Here is a 15,868-nt window from a genome sequence, read left to right as displayed (position 1 = left end):
ACTTTGTGAAACCTGCTTCTGCCTCCTCTATGGCTCCCCTCTGGCTGTCCATGGAGGGCAGCTGCAAGGCCGTGTCCCTGTCTGCCCTGGTCACCTCCATCTGGCCTTGCCTGGCTCAGTCTCGGTGGAGCTCCTGTTGTGGCTATTCTGTCATCCTGACATTTTTATAGGGGACCCCTCTAGCATGTTTGCTCACCCCAAGCCATAGCTGGTAGGTCCAAGTTGGGCCCGTCACGGGCTGTTCCCTGGGAACTTGTTATTGGGGCAGAGAGTTGCAAGCCACAGTGGAGCTGGACTGTGAGCCAAGAGCCAGGGAGCATTCCTCCCCCAGGGGTTGTGGGAGGGCAAGTCAAGTGTCCCGGAAGTGGGGGCATTGTGACTGCTGCCTTAGCCTTGAGTGAGCTTCTCTCTCTTTGCTCTCGAGGAAAGGCGGTCTCCAGGCAGAGTTCAGGGCCTCCAGTTGGCTGTGGTCCTGCATGCACGGGCCTCTCAGCTCAAATGCAGGTCCTCCTCACCTCTCCGCTTCCGTCTCTGCATAGCTGTCTGCCCTCACATGTACACGACTCCACGGGACACTTGCTACAGTACTGCTGCTTCCAGGGAGCCTCCCTGGTGGTTCCCTCTCCTTCTTGTGCTCACTGCTCCTGGGCCTCACCCTCTGTCTGTCGCGTGTAAGTGGCACATCTCCAGGTCTCCTCTGGCAGGCCAGAGTGCCTCAAGGGCAGTGTCCACATCTGCACTGAGGACGGGGCCTCAGCTCAAGGCTGGCAGGACAAGGATGGAAGTGCAGCCACCGTCTTTCTCCTTCACACGACACAGTTGGTGCCTGCCCTCCTGTGGGTCTGAGGCCCCATGCAGGGCCTCTGGTCAGGGCCCTTTCCTCTACCTCCACATGGGAGGTGAGGCACCATGGAGCTGTTTCCAGGCGAGAGCCGCTGGACTCAGGCCCAGTCTCCGCCAGCCTGCCTCTGAGCTCAGACCTGTGCAATGGAAAAACATGGTCATCTTGCTGTACGCTGAGATTGCTAGCACACTGGGCCCAGCTGGGGCTCCTGCCAGCTGCCTGGCGTGGGGACAGCCTCGCCCCCACACTGGCCTTTGCAATGATGCCTTTCAAAATACACTATGTTCCAAGCCTGGGCCTGCGTATTAATAACACCCCTCCCCCAGGGTCTGCCTGTGAAGCAGGGGTACTGAGTACTGGGTACCTCACCCTGGACAGGACTTGTCCTAGGAACCAGGACCCCATGGCTGACATCTTGGCTCCTTGGGGGTCAAAGTGTCCCTTCTCTTGATGTCCACTTTCAGGGTCTTGTGGGAAGTGCCCAGCACTGCCACTGGCAGTGGGACTGGCGGTCATGAAGCCATGGGTGTCCTCTGGGGTCTAAGGTTGTCTAGGTCACTTTGAGAACACAACATTGGGAAGTGTACCATATGAGAGACTGTGGGTGGGCGGAGCAGGGGTCGCTGCTCATGTCCCATTCACACTCCAACTTATGTCACACGGTTGTTCACCCACGTGGAGCAGGCTTTTGTGTTTCTTGCCTGGAACTGAGAAAGCTCCCAACACACGTTTAGTGAATGTATGTGTGAAATGGGGCCTAGCCAGAGTCGCTTGGAACGCAAGGAGAGGCAGAGCCAGGGTGGCAAACGTTGGGCTTTATTTCACAACACAGAGGTAACTGACGTGACCTGAACTGTAACACCTTACAGCATCCGGGTCAAACAGAGTACATCAGAGGACACGCGGTAGGGATGGCATGCCACAGATCCTGCACAGTGCGAGGGAAACCCGTCACAGGAAAATGGCCCAACACTCACTGTCCAACTCCTTTTGGGGAATTTAAAAAAAAAACAAGAAGAGGAAGAGGAAAGAGGAAGTGGAAAACCAATGTGTTCCCCAAGAGGTTGTGTGAGGCTGTGCCCTAGCCCCGTTCCCATGGTCTGAACCCCTTGGCCCGTGAAGGACGCAGTGGGTGAGCTGGCGGCTGGCCTGGCTGAGCCCCCTGTCCAGGCTGGGAGCGAGGGCACCCGATGCCTTCATTCTAATACTTAAAAACCAGGTTCCACCCGGAGTCCTAACACTGCATTCCTGCTACAAGGGGCATTTGCGGTGGAAACTCCAGGGCCAGCTGAATTGAAACAGGAGGAATGGAAGCATGCAAGATGGTGTGTTCTGGAACTTTGGGGCACCAGTACAGGGGCTGTCACGGATACCCAGCTCCCTCAGGCCTTATCTGTGAGGTATCCAGGGAGTGGACACATACCCCCTCTGTTTTCCTTTTCTCCTTCCTCTCCTGCCAGCAGAGGTGTGATCCAGGACCTTGATCCTGGTACCCCCTCCCCCCCCATTTTTTGGAAAATGCCCTGCATGGCAGCCTGAGGGCTTGTGGAAACAGGCTGCTGGGGAGAGCTGGGCAGGGGGCCTCTACTGGGCCTCTTGGTTCCCAGGAACACCTACCACCAGCAGCCAAATTCAGCCTGAGCAGGGCCTGCTCCTGCATCATCCAGAGCTCTGAGGAGTGAATTCCCATCTGCCCAGGGCCCCAGGATGGAAGATGCGAGAAGGAGTGGGGCAGTGTGACCATGAGCACCAGGGAGAAGAGGGCCTCCAGGAGCTGGTGTCTTGGGGGGAGGCCAGCATTAGGTTTTTTCTTTCCCTTCCCGTCCTTTCCTGGGGACACTTCCTTGGGTGCAGTGACCCCTGGAGGCAAGGAGAGGAGAGGCAGCCCCACCCCACAATGATGGGGTTTTGTCAGGGAATGTGGTCACCCTGACTTGATGGCTCTGGCCACAGGGTCCTGAGCAGGTGTATGGGCTACCTCTCAACCCACACTCCTGGCTCATGGCAGGTGCTGACTAGCCAGAGCTATTGCTAGGACTTTGGTCCAGTCTGCCCATAATGACTGCAACAGACACTTGTCCGTCTCTGGAGCAGGACTGGAACAACTGGGGCACTGGGAGGGGGTGGCCGTGCCCACAGGCAGGTTCCTTTAGGGCAGCCAAGGTCATGGGAGGGTCCAAAGCACCCTGGAAGATTGGGAATTCAGAGGGGGTTCGTGGTGCTGCTGGGCTCAGTGCATGCAGAGGTGGGTGGGTGGATGGACCAAGGCATGGTTGTGTGGGTTGGATTAGAGGATGAATGGACAGACCCACACATGGTGTGTATTAAGGGTGAATGGTGGAAAGGCAGGGGGATAAGTCAGAGGATGAATGGGGGAGGAGGGGATCAAGTGACAGCTGGGATAGAGTAATGGATGGATAGAACAATGGATGGGTGAGTACATGGGTGGATAAATGGGTAAGGCGTGGATAGGCGGCAGATGGAAGGTCAGATGAGTAGAAGGGTGAGTGAGCGGGTGGATGGGGGGGTGGGTCAATGGGTGGCCAGACAGGTGACTGGATAGGTCAGAAGGATGAACTGAGGAAACAAAAGGATCAATAAATCATTTTCCATGGCGTGAGGGAGTGGGCAGCATGATGGCTGGACTCGTTGCTAGAGTGAGCTGGGTCAGGCAAGATGCATGGATGACAGAGACAAGGCTTTGGTGTCGTTTTGAGAATATATTTGGAAAAAGATGGCAAACAGGTGAATGTGAGGGCCTGAGATGATCTCTTTCCACCACGTTGCTGGGCTGAAACCAAAACCCACAGTGCCCTGCCCCTTTCCCATCCATCTCCCTCTGCTGTTGAACCCAACGAGTAACCCCATTTGCCGAGCCCACAGGGTGGCCCCCTCGTGGGAGGCAGGCTTCTCTTGTCCTACAGCCCAGGCCCTCCAGGACCCCTCAGATTTTCTCCAGCTTTCCTTTCTGCCCTTGGTAACTCCCAAGCCTTCCCGTGTCTTGGTGGGCCATGGGAACAGGAGCCCTCTCCATTCTGATGAGGTCTGGGGTGCGCCAGCCTGTCCATGCCTGGAATGGGAGGCACTGGTCTTCGCAAACAAAATACCCCCCAGACACCACCCTGGGGTGGTGACACATCCTAAGAGAAAGACCAGCCTGCATCTAGGGTAGGACAGAAAATAAAGAGATGGTGAGAGGAGGGGATGGGAAAGGTTAAGGGTCACACACCAGGGTGCTGTCCCCCACCTGTGGGCTGCAGCCTCTGGCTGCTGCCTTCCTGTCAGTTTTGGCCCCAGGACAGGAGAGGTAAAGCTGCCATTTTGGTCTGATTTGTGGGGAAGGGGGCTTCCAGCAGCCGCATCTCATAGAGCTTTTGGGTTGCCTGCATGTTGGGTCTTGGTGGTTACCTGTGGGGAGGAGGCCCTAGCCCACCACGCCCCTGGTCAGTGATCTGTAAACTTGGGAGGTACCAGATCCAGATGGCCTGGCCTCCGACAGAGCAGGAGGCTACATCCCTTCTTTGCAGAAGGAAGGCAGGCACTCCAATTGCAGACACAGGTGTTGCGTGGACACTCATGGTCAGCGTCACTAGTCCTCCCCTCAGAGCTACTGATTCCATGTATGGTTAAGAGGTCTTTGGCCAAATGGGGCCTGAGCACCGTGACCGACAAACACCAGCTCCCTTAACATGGACGGGGAGCTCCAGTGCCTCCCTCAGAAGTCCCTGGGACTGGAGGAGCGGCGTTCATCAGGTCACCCCCCTCCCGTTCACTCTGGGCCTGGTTTCCTTCCTGCCAGCCCCACCCCACTTTGCTGCCCTCGAGTTCCTGAGGTTGCTCTCAGCTGGCAGGGGTTCTGTCCGTGGGCCTGTGGCCAGCCCCTCGTGCTAGGCTTCTGCAGCCCCACAAGGGGGTGCTTCTGGGTATATGGGTTCGGGATGTGAGAACCATACCAGGAAGTCTTTTATGCTGGCTTGAGGGCACCCTCTTCCCAATAGCTGGGGTGGGAGGGGCTGCCCCGCCTCAGGCCCTCAGCCCATAGTCCTACCCTGCAGGTTGGTCTGGCCTGGACATTGCCAGCCAGTCAACATGCTAGTGTCCTTGGCACACCTGCTTGTCCCCAAAGGGGACCATGCAAGGGGAAGGGAAACAAAGGCCTGCCCAGGTGAGGGGCTCCTCCATGACTTGCCTCAGACTGGCGGCCTCACCCCTAACTCCAGATAGCAGGGATGTGAGTGATTAGGAGTCTTAACCCTTCTCCCCCAGGCCCCCAGCATAACCAGAGCACACACTCTCTAGACACCCCGTTTACTGGCACAACCTTGTGGGAACAGAGTCCAAAGCGCCCACCTGCAAGGAGGCAAACCCACTTCACTGCACACCCAAAGCTACAGTTTTAATGGGTTCAACACTTACACGAGAGAAAAACAGCAGGCTGGGAACACAACAGGCGGGCCTCCACAGTCTCAAGAGCCCCAACCCCAAACTGATCCTTGCTTTTCTGAAATCCACAAAAGCAAACCTCTGAGAGGCTGATGGGCCCATGCTCCAGGCAACAGAGATGGTGGCTGGGATAGGGAACTTTCTGGAGGATAAGATAGATCTACCTCGGAGTTAGGTCTATTTCAGAGTTGGGTTTTCACTGTCATGTGGGGTGTGAGATGGCACCTGGTAGGTGGAGCCAGATGGGGTCTTTCTTTTCCAGACTCACAGAGCGAATTCCTACAACTCTGTAAACAATGGCGGGAACCACACAAACCCATTGCTCCCCGTGGGACCGCAGTTCAGGTTTCTCTGAGAGTCGGTTTCCTACACTTTACATACTTCTGCAGTTTCTCTGAAATTTTTTTTTATTTGGCAAACATCTCTTCTTTATTATCATCATGAGTATCATTATTTGGACCTCTGCAAGGACTATATACATTCACATTAACGTACACTATCGACTTCTTGCCTCTCGGTGGGGCCCCCAGGAACCCCGGTTTCAGTAGCTGGTCACTCTCCATATTGCACTCCAGTCCTGGGAACTTCTCACAGCGATGTAAGGAAACACCAGATTGAGGACCATGCTGCCATCTGTCCTCCCATTGAGGACACGTGAGAATTTCCTCACTCCTTTATTTCCTCCTTGAGATCGCTGGGGGACTTGTGTTGGGTAGGGGGACAGGGACTGAGTGAGGGGACATTCCCCCTGAGGATCAGCTGGACAGAGAGTGAGGTCATACACAGCTGACTAAGTCTTCAGAAGGTGTGGAGAGGGCGGACTGTTGTTTGTAGTTTTTTTCTTTTTCTGCAAAAGTGTGAAGAAAGAAGAGTAGGTTCAGGGGACACGGGGGGTGGGTGACGTATGGGGGCAAAGACGAGCTGGGCGGACGGCATGGAGGAGGGAGGAGAGGTAGAGGAGAAAGCACGGAGAAGCAGTTGGTGCAGGTGCAGCTGTTGCCTCCTTGTACTTTGAAAAGCACTCAGGAATCAACCCGAAAGATTGTCACAGTTTTGTTTCTGAATTATGCTTTCTCTGGGAAGGACACGTTAGCACTTTTTTTCACAAGTGGAAGAAATGAAATGGGATGGAAATTCACAGAGGGCGTGAGGACAGACAGAGGCATCTTCCCCTGCCCACGTGGCGGAAAGAACGCAGGGCTGGGCCCGCCTCGCTGCGGTGGGTGGGGCACTGAGGGCCACAAGGCCCACCACCCTGAGCCCAGAAAGGTGCTGCTGTCTAGTTGAAAAGAAACAAAAGTTGCTTCTTGTTGGGCAAACCCTCCAAACCTCAATATCCCAAAGTCTAAAAACAGAATCGAAAGAAAAGACCAACATCTGAACAAACCCAAGAGTGGAGTAAAACGGTGAAAAAATCCTTTGGCAGTTGAGAAACAAATTTTGGGTTTTGACTTCTCCTGTTTGCTTTTTGGATTTCCTTTGGAGCAGAGGTGTGTGCGGCATCCTTGGCTGGCTAGCTGGCAAGGTAGTTTACAGTATGCTTCCTTTACTTTTTAAAAAAAATTTTTTTGGATTTCTACTTAAAGCCAAAGAGTTTGACATTAAAGGAAAAAAAAAACCCTGAAACCAAAAATGCTCGGGTCAGAAACTGAAGTCTTTCTCACTGTGTTCACCGAATCGGCCACATACCCCTGGGGTAGTTTCGGTGACGCAGAGGCTCAGATCTCTGGCTATAAAACAACAGTTTTCTTTTTTCCTTTTTAATCAGGAAGGGGAAACCCCCAAAGTTTTCTTTGTCCATTTCTGAGTAGCTCTTTTTCCATAAATCCCCCAAAATTCTTCACTGAAAATATAAGCCCCCAAATAATTAAGTTCTTTTTCATTAAAGAGAAAGTGTGTGAAAGTCATAAAGACAGGAATTGGGGGGGGGGAGGAGAGAGAGGGGGGATGAAGGGCAGTGGACAAGCCGCGGTTCTCCAGCTGGTGTCCGCTCTGCTCCGCTGTCTAAAGCTTAGTGGGAGGTTGTGAGGGTGCTGGAAGAGGTTGTTGCGTGAGATCATCAGGTAGCTGAGGAAGTTGCATTGAATGCAATTTTTGTTGGTTCTGTGTTTTCTTTTGGAGAGAAGCAGTAGCAGCAGTGACTCCAATGGTCGGGCTCCCAGGACCCGGCGAAGCATCCGGCAACCGGGGCCAGGCAGGGTTGGTGGGCACATGTCTGTGGGCTGAGCAGCGGGTCTGGGAGGGGTCAGCGGGGTGCGGCGTCCAGTGGGCCGGGGGAGCCTGGGCGAGATGGCCCCGTGGAGCCAGCTTCGCTGGGGCTGGCAGCACCCGTGGGAAGGCAGGGGCCCAAGCTGACGGTGGCATCCGGCTGTCCTGCCACCGGGTCAGCCACCACCACCGAGGGGCCCTGCAGGCTCTGGCCACATACGTGGTGATGCTTCTCCCAGTCCTTGTGTTGGCAGAAGGAGCCGCAGTAGCGTGCTGCATTGCAGCCGCTGCAGGTCTCGCTGGCCTTGCGTCCACAGTTCCAGCAACTCTGGATTGGGGGAAGGAAATGGTTGGGGTAAGCTAGGGCTGGGCCCCTCCAGAGAACTCAGCCTGGCTGCAGCATGGGGAAATATACCCTCTAAACAAACTGGCTTGGACCCAGCCAAGGTGTCAAGTGAGACAAAAAGACCCCAAAGTGCTACAGCCTTTGGTGACCATTGGTGGACACGGCCCCTCGGCTGGGGCATTTTGGGGGAGTGGGCTCACACTGCTGTGTTGCACAACTCCAGCCATGTGAGTAGGAGGAGGGTGGGGACACTGTTGAAGGCCCCTGGTCATGAGACAGGAAGCCCAAACCTCCCCTAGAGAGGGGCCCAGGTGCCTCTCAGACTCCAACACCTCCTGCTGTCCCCGGCTCATTCTGCTCAACCATATCGGTCTCCTGCAATGCTCATTGGTCCAGCTTGCCCAGCCCCCACCAGGCCTTTGTCTCTGCTGCCCCCTCCCGAGATGGCACTGTTCCCTGACCCCTGCATGCTGGCCCACTTCCTCCAGGAGTGCTCAGGTATCACTGCTATTAGCCCTGCCTGACACCCCACCCTTTTCCCTATGCAGTTCCAGCCTGAAATGCTCTAGGCCTCACGTCCAAATACCAGCATGACAACAATGTCAAACTCTCCTGCATGTGCACTTGTGTCAGGAGCTGAGGAGGTGCTTTAGATGCCACCTGGGGTCTCTACACCCTCCTCTTGCCTCCTGCTTTCGCAGGTTAGAGAGAGCATGCGCTTTGGTGTCCGCAAGCCTGGATGCAAATAAGGGCTCTGCCACTTCCTAGGCTGACCTAGGCTGACCTAGTAACTTGGGCAAGTTACTGCCCACCCCCCCCCGCCGGAGCCCTCAGTTTCCATATGTACAATGGGGACACCCACAGGACCCACTTAACCAGGCTATGAGGCCCTGAGGGCTCACAGGGCCACCCAGGGGGCAGAGCAGCCCTGGACCTGGACTCAGGCTGTGGAGGGGGCCCCTACCTCACTGGAGTCCTCCTGCTGATTGACAACAGTGAGGGCATCCTCCGAGGCCTGCCGCCTGGCCTCGGCCAGGGCCCGCTCCATCTTGGCGCGCTCCGTGCTGATGAGCTCGTGAGCCTTCCGCTCGGCATCTGACACGGCTTTCTGCAGCTCAGACATCGCTTGCCGCTTCACCTCATTCACTGCCTCCTCTGCAAAAGGATATGTGCCCATGGTCACATGGGCCAGCCTACCCAGGTTTCCTGGGCCTTCCACCCATAACCCTGGCGATGGGGCTTGTGCACAAAGGAACTTTCCCATAGGGGTGTGCGAGCATCATCATGGGGCAAGTCTCCAAGCTTATCCTCTCCTGCAGTGCGCTCGAACTCCTGCGTGCAGTGGCAGATCCGAGGCAGGAGGCCTGGGAGGGCCCTAAAATCTGCATTCCTAACAAGTTCCAAGTGCTGCTGCTGCTGCTGCCAGTCTCAGCACCCACTCTGGGAGCCACAGCTGTATTGTTCTGCCCTGTGGGTAGTCTGCCTTGTTCTGCCGCCCATCGGCAACAGCCCAGAGGATGCCCGTTCAGGGCTATGCACTGTAATTTCCCCCCAAAGCCCTCTGCTATCTCCCCACACTTGCCACTGCTGCCTGTTCACGACTGAGGGCCCAGCCACTGTTCTCGCTGCAGTCAGACAGCCTGCTCAGATTGCACCCTGCCCTCTGACCCAGGGGACTACGTGGCCCCACCCGCTACTAAACCACCCTCACGGCCTTTCTGCCTGTCTCAGCTCACCTGGCAGCACTGCTCTGCAGCATGCTGTGTGAGATGCTGTGGTAGGACTAAGTGGGGCCCCCATTTAAGGGGCAAAGATGTCCTTTAGGCCTCCCATCTGAGTGTTTGCACACCGTGTGCTGAGCTGCTGGCAGTGCCCTCTGTAGCCACCTGCCCCCGTGTCACTACCCAAGCTCCTCATGGTTGTCACCAAGAGTCCCATGGGGCCCTGCTGTGGGCCAGATGGATGTGAAGGGAAGAGGCCAAGGGAAATGAGGAGTCCTGTCTTCCAGTCCAGGTCTGCTCCCTGCCTCGATCTGGGCAGCTGCTGCCTGTCTGGCCTGGCCCCTCAGCCTCTACCTCTGAGCTAGGACCCTGGCTTTCTGGGCCAGGTGCTCTGACTTTCGAGATCCTGAGATTGTCTACCTCTAAGTCACACTTCACACTGAATCCACCCACAAATCAAAACACATCTGGGATCCCGCCTCTTCTCTGCACTGCCACCGCCTCTGAGCACCGGCCTGAGGCTTGCTGCCCATGGGCTCTAGCTTCGGCTCAGCCCCTCCCCACAGTCTGTTCCCACAGCGCAATGAATGACCCACGGCACTCCCCTGCCGCCTCACTCAACTATGCCCAGAAGGCCCACAGATTCCAGCTCTAGGTGCCTCTCTTATTTGTGCAGTATCTTGCACACTGTGTGTGTGTCGGACGTGAGCGCCTGCTTGTTTTACTGAGCGTGCTGTTGTTCCCTGGCAGGTGTTGGGTGGCAGTCGTACTAAGTGCACTGTGACCCCTCCGTGAGCCCCACCTGTGAAGCCCCATGAACTCTGTCCTGCGCTGGGTGCCCAGCTGAGCCACCCCCCACCCCAGACAGAAAGAAGTTCCTGACAGTCAGAGAGGGCAAGGGGTTCTGGGCCTGCACCCCTAGCCCCTCGTCTCCACTCACCAGCCTTCCTCCAGATCTCCTCGGGCATGTAACTGGAGAGGGTCCTGGGCATGAACTCCCGACGTATGTCTGAAACACAGGGGCGGCATCACACACAGGATGGGGTCACAGGGCCACAGTGTGTGTGCTCGGCAGCCGTCCAGGGTGCCCATGGGTGGAAAGGCTGTATCAGTTGCTAGGGCGTGGGCAGGGCAGTGTCCAGAAAGGAGGTGCTTTGGATGGATGGACCTCAGATTTGACTGGGAGCCTCTCTGGGTTTCCATGATCATTATCCAGGGGATGCGAGGAGACCTGCAGGCCCCCGGAGCTCTGAGTCTGGGCTTCCTAGTAGGACAGCAGCATCTTTTTGCAGAGCAAACAAGGTGCCCCCTTTTCAAGTGAGACTGCCTTGGGTGGTGTTTTATGCAGAGCTTGTATGAGAGCCCTGCTTGCCTCAGCCCTGGGTACCCGCTTCAGGTACTGTGCAGGGTCCCCTGCACCATCCTGCCACTCTCTGTATTACTCCATCTGCTCCCTCTGCCCCCCTCCCCACCACCACGCACCTAGCTGAGACCCCTCTGCTGCGGCCGAGCTGCCGAGGGGCCGAGTGGTGGTCGTTGTGGGGCCCTTCTTGTTGTCCTCAGTATCGCTGTAGCGCCGGACCCAGTGGTTGAGCTCCTCGCGGTCAGCCTCCTGGCACCGGCGCAGCACAGTGAGTGACCGGCGTGTCTTCTCAGCCATGTCCATGATGCAGTTCAGGAGCTGCGGACGGTGGTCAGGTCACCTAAGCACGCAGGGACCTTTTCCCACACTGTGAGGCCTTGGCCGGCCCCACTGCATGGAAAGACCCCTGACCGGCTGGGGCAGGGCTGGAGACAGCCCACTGCTCCCTCCCCAGAGAGAACCAGACGTGGGGGAGGCTTAAGTGAATGCAGGGAGCCTGAGGCCCTGCTTGCCAACCCTGAGGGATGGTCTGCCCCATGGACCAGAGCAAAAAAGTTACCCCTTTACCTCCCTGGGGACCAACATCTTCTGCCTAGGCTTTCTCCCTAAAAGGAAGCAGGGGCAATGATAAACCTGGAAATGGGGTTGGAGGTGCCCCACCCCCCACTCCCAGTGACCTTCTTCTGGGAGACTCTCTGCTGGAGCAGAGAAGGGAAGGTTCTGCAGGGCTGACTGGGAGTCCAGGATGGGCCAAGATGGGTGCTCCCTGCCCCCGTGGTCCCAGACCCTGCCTTCCCCAAGGCCTTGCCCCTGCTCCCCAAGGCCCCACTGTGTGCCTCCCAGCTGGGCACAGAGTAAGAGGGAGCCCACCTGAGCTCCCGTCCCCGCAGCCCCATAGGTTGGGCAAAGCCCCTGGAGTAGCTGTGGCACCCATGCCTGGGCCTGGACACTCACATTGTTGAGATGCTTCCACTCCTCAGCCCATTCACGCTCTGTGAGTCTGTGGTCGATCACCTCCTCTGGCCGTGACCCGTGGACCGCTGCGGGAAGGGAGTGGATGCTCAGGCCCCACCCCATGCTCCCAGGCCCCACCCCACACTCCTGCAAGCCCCACCCTGTGCTTCCTAGGCTCCTTCATATGCTGTGCCCCTTTGAGTAAGAGAGAGAGAATGAAGAAGTGGACCCCAGGCACTGGCCCTTTGCCCATTGCACTGAGGGGGTCATAAACAGGCCTGGCCTCTACTCAGGGCTTGGGAGGAAAAGACCTGAGTCCCCATCCCTTGCTCTGGCTTTGGCCACCCTTCCGCTACCTCCCTNGCCCCACCCCATGCTCCCAGGCCCCACCCCACACTCCTGCAAGTCCCACTCTGTGCCCCCCTAGGCTCCTTCATATGCTGTGCCCCCTTGAGTAAGACAGAGAGAATGAAGAAGTGGACCCCAGGCACTGGCCCTTTGCCCATTGCACTGAGGGGGTCATAAACAGGCCTGGCCTCTACTCAGGGCTTGGGAGGAAAAGACCTGAGTCCCCATCCCTTCCTCTGGCTTTGGCCACCCTTCCGCTACCTCCCTGCCTCCAAATCCCACTGTTGTCACACTTTCTGTCCCCTACTGCCAGCCAAGGCTGCCTCAGACCTCACTTCCAGGGCCTCCAGGTGATGACTGCCTGGCTCCAGCCCAAGGTTTGCCACTTCCTCTCAGCCAGCTGGACTCCTATGCATCCATCAAAACTCAGGTCATAGGACCCTCTTCCTCAGTACCCCTGGGCCTTCAGAACTCCTTAAGCCCCAGGTACCTCTGGTTCTTTAGTAATTATAGGTGCTTTCTTGTTTAGTCTCGGTACTCCCTCCCAACTCCCAACAGGCTGTGTCAGTCCACAGGGCAGAGCTGGTGGGCCCCATTCTGTGTCCCCTTGGCTGAGCTGTGGCCCAGCAAGTGCGCCAGCTTATCTGCTGGGTCTCAAGTAAACTGGTCCAACTGTGGTTGGTCTCTTGGGAGACAGGAGGCCAGGAAGCCAGTAGTCCTGAGGACCATTCCCCATGGGTCCTGGGACCACCATTTAGCCTTTCTGGGCCTTAGTTCCCCTACCTTGCCTATCTTGGGGAGAGGTCATAGGAAGATTTTTAGGATGCATGTTGGTGGGGAGAGCCTGGGTACAAGCAGGCTCTGTGACAAGTGCTTTACATCCTTCATCCCTGCACAGACCTCAAAGGAGGCTCTGCTGTCTTGCAATTCATAGACCGGAGACCTGAGACTGCTGAAGGGGACGTGTTTGCCCAAGGTCACGCTGAGCAGAGCTGTGCCTTCAGCTGCTGGCTGGTATGGCTGCAGGGACTAAACAATGGGGTGCCCTTCCCCCAGTAAGAAACAAAACTGCCGTGAGCTGTGAAGCAGATGCCAAGGCAGATGCATCTGAGTGTCCCCACCATGGCCCCCCACTTATGGTTTTGGACCTACTGAGTGCTCTCACCCTCACCGTTTTGGGTGCCCCTGCCTGTGTTGGGTGATGCAATACCATGGATGCTTTTGGGCTGAGGTCTATTTAGGCCTTCCTCTCCTCCTAAGGGTTTTCTGGCCCCACAAACTCAAACTGCCTCCCCAGATTACAGAAGGGGTGCGAGGTGGCAGCCACAGTCTGCTCTCCACAGCCCTACCCTGTTGCTTGCAGAGCCGGGGGCTTCGCCAATGCCTTGACCAAAATAGTGGTTGAGATCTGTTGGACAGCTGGCGTCTATTTTTGTATTAGCAGGAGCGGGTGGGAATAGCACCTGCCTGACCCAGCCACAGGGAGCCAGACACTGTCACCTGCTGCCTAGGCAGGGGCCCTAGGAGCTCACCCAGGGTAGGGGTGAGGAGACAGCCTGTAGGGAGTGAGATCTCTGCTGACTCTGCTTCTTGGCCCCTCACCGGGGCCTTGAGCCTCTGTCTGTTTCTAGGCTGCTCTCCTAATACACCGGGGAGAACCGAGGATCGAGGCTGGTCCTGTTCATCTCTTTGTCCCCAGTGGTCAGTGGTCAGGTAGATGTGGCTAGAAGACTTTGGGCACGTCAATTACGCTCTCTGGGCTTCAGCCTCCTCATCTGGGATGTGGGTGTGCTAACAGATCACACAGGTACCAGAACGTATCATGGCCCACTTGAACAACTGAGTAAAGAGTAATAATGCAAGCAAGAGGTGAGTGCTTCACCCCAGACTTGTTGCCACTGCTCGCAATAACAGCTGGGCCTCACAGCACCCACTCTGCACCAGGTTAACTCCCTTGGTCCTTACGTGACCCTGAGGGCTGAGACTCCTGTTGGAACCAGCCAACTGAGGAGGAAACAGGCACAGAGGTCCTGTGACCGGCCCAAGGGCAGACCAATGGGAATCACTGGCGCTCAGAGGACTGGGCAGTCCTGAGCCCTCGCTCCCACCACAAAAGCCCTGCTCCACCCACTCCCCAGGACTCCCCCATCACCCTCCTCCACACAGCTCATTCAGTGACCATGCTCTCATGAACATGGCATTTCTGTGTTCATTTTCAAACCTCTCCAACAGCAGGAGGGGCATGTGTGGTCGGTCGGTCAGCGGGGCTCAGTGAGGGTTCATGAGTCCTAGAGGGTGCCCCCGCTTCCTCTCAGAGGGCCCAGCCATGTGTTGGAGGCAGGGGCTGCTGCTCCTGTGACGTGGGGACCTCACATGCTAGAACTGCCCACAAACGGTCTCCTCCTGGCTGGCCCGTGTATCCCACCTGTGAAATGTGACTTGTAGGAAATATTTGGTCATTCAGATGACCGAAATACATCTCTCACACATGGTCTTCATCCAGGGTTCCTGGCTTACTGTTCCCCAAACCCTTGGAATTTCCTAAGCCTAAAGAGTGAAAATGGTATCTTGGGTTAATGGTAATGAGGTGACTTTGGAACAGGATGAGGGCTGGTTGCTCAGAGAACCGACCGTGTGAGTAGATGGTTCGACTTTCAGTCCTACCCATGACCTCCAGGGTGGGGAGAGGGACCGGAGGGTGAATCAATTGCCAGTGGCCAATGACTCAATCAGTCCTGCCTGCGTGACGCAGCCTTGACAGGAAGGTTCGGAGAGCTTCTGGGTTGAGGAACACAGAGATTTCGAGAGAGCGATATGCTCAGAGAGGACAGGGAACTTCCTCGCTCTTTCCCCCACGCCTTGCCCTGTCGTGAGTAAGTGTTTCTCTGAGTTCTGTGAGCCATTCTAGCAAATTAATTGACACCATGGTGGAGGTTGTGGGAACCTCTGATTTATAGTTGGTTGGTCAGAAGCACAGGTGACAGCCTGGACTTGTGACTGGCATTCGAAGGGGGTAGGCAGTCTTATAGGACTGAAACGTTTGGCACCTAATGCTGCTATCTCCAGGTAGAGTGTCAGAACTGAGTTCACTTGTAGGACACTATGCTAGTGTCCAAGAATTGCTGGGTGTTGTGTGGGAAGCAACCCCCTCGACATGGAAATTGGGCCCAGCAACCTAATTTACTGCCCCCCCTCTGCCCCAGCTGTAGAGCCTGGCAGCCTCCCTTTTCTTGACTCGGTAAGGAGATGAACAGAGCTGAGCAGGGCCAAGGGCAACTAAAGGCTGTGTGCCCAGCCGACGGCCAGAGCCCCTCAAATGGAGTGGTTCTAGGTCCCCCAGGCCCAATACCTATCTGTATCTGCCTCAGTCCAGCTGGGGCCCCAGGACAGGTGACATCCACAACTACGTCCCTGGGGAGTGAAGGGACCTCTAGGGACCTGAGGGTGAGGATGTGGAACTCCCCCTGAGGGGGAGGTCTGGGAAAGGTGGCTCTCCCTCAGAGGCTTCTGGGAGTAGCCCAGCCAGGGTGGGGATGCCCTCTGGGCCCTGGGGCCAGTTCCCCACTCAAATCCTTTCTCTCTCCCCATTTCCTGAGTCTTTCCAGGACAGACATGTGCACACAGTGGCTCTTGAATGACCC

At 56.5% G+C, this 15,868-nt stretch overlaps 1 protein-coding gene across 4 annotated transcripts in view; it reads right to left on the bottom strand.

The window, feature by feature from the left end:
* Nucleotides 1-2,655: 2,655 nt before the first annotated feature.
* CBFA2T3 (CBFA2/RUNX1 partner transcriptional co-repressor 3) overlaps nt 2,656-15,868 on the bottom strand; it is a 97,436-nt gene continuing 84,223 nt past the window's right edge. For all 4 annotated transcript variants that reach the window (XM_037040167.1, XM_037040168.1, XM_037040169.1 and 1 more), the window contains 5 exons: nt 11,880-11,965; nt 11,045-11,243; nt 10,503-10,571; nt 8,806-8,996; nt 2,656-7,823 (listed from right to left, as the gene is read on the bottom strand). In XM_037040167.1, the coding sequence (XP_036896062.1) occupies nt 7,533-7,823; nt 8,806-8,996; nt 10,503-10,571; nt 11,045-11,243; nt 11,880-11,965 (836 nt within the window). In that variant the 3' untranslated portion in view covers nt 2,656-7,532. The remainder of the gene's footprint in view (nt 7,824-8,805; nt 8,997-10,502; nt 10,572-11,044; nt 11,244-11,879; nt 11,966-15,868) is intronic.

The sequence above is a fragment of the Sturnira hondurensis genome, unplaced genomic scaffold (genome assembly GCF_014824575.4).
Source record: "Sturnira hondurensis isolate 20B ecotype Veracruz unplaced genomic scaffold, ASM1482457v3 Scaffold0002597, whole genome shotgun sequence".
NCBI classification, from domain to species: Eukaryota; Metazoa; Chordata; class Mammalia; order Chiroptera; family Phyllostomidae; genus Sturnira; species Sturnira hondurensis.
The sequence above is the reverse complement of the archived record's forward strand: the minus strand, read 5'-3'. Positions and strand labels throughout refer to the sequence as shown.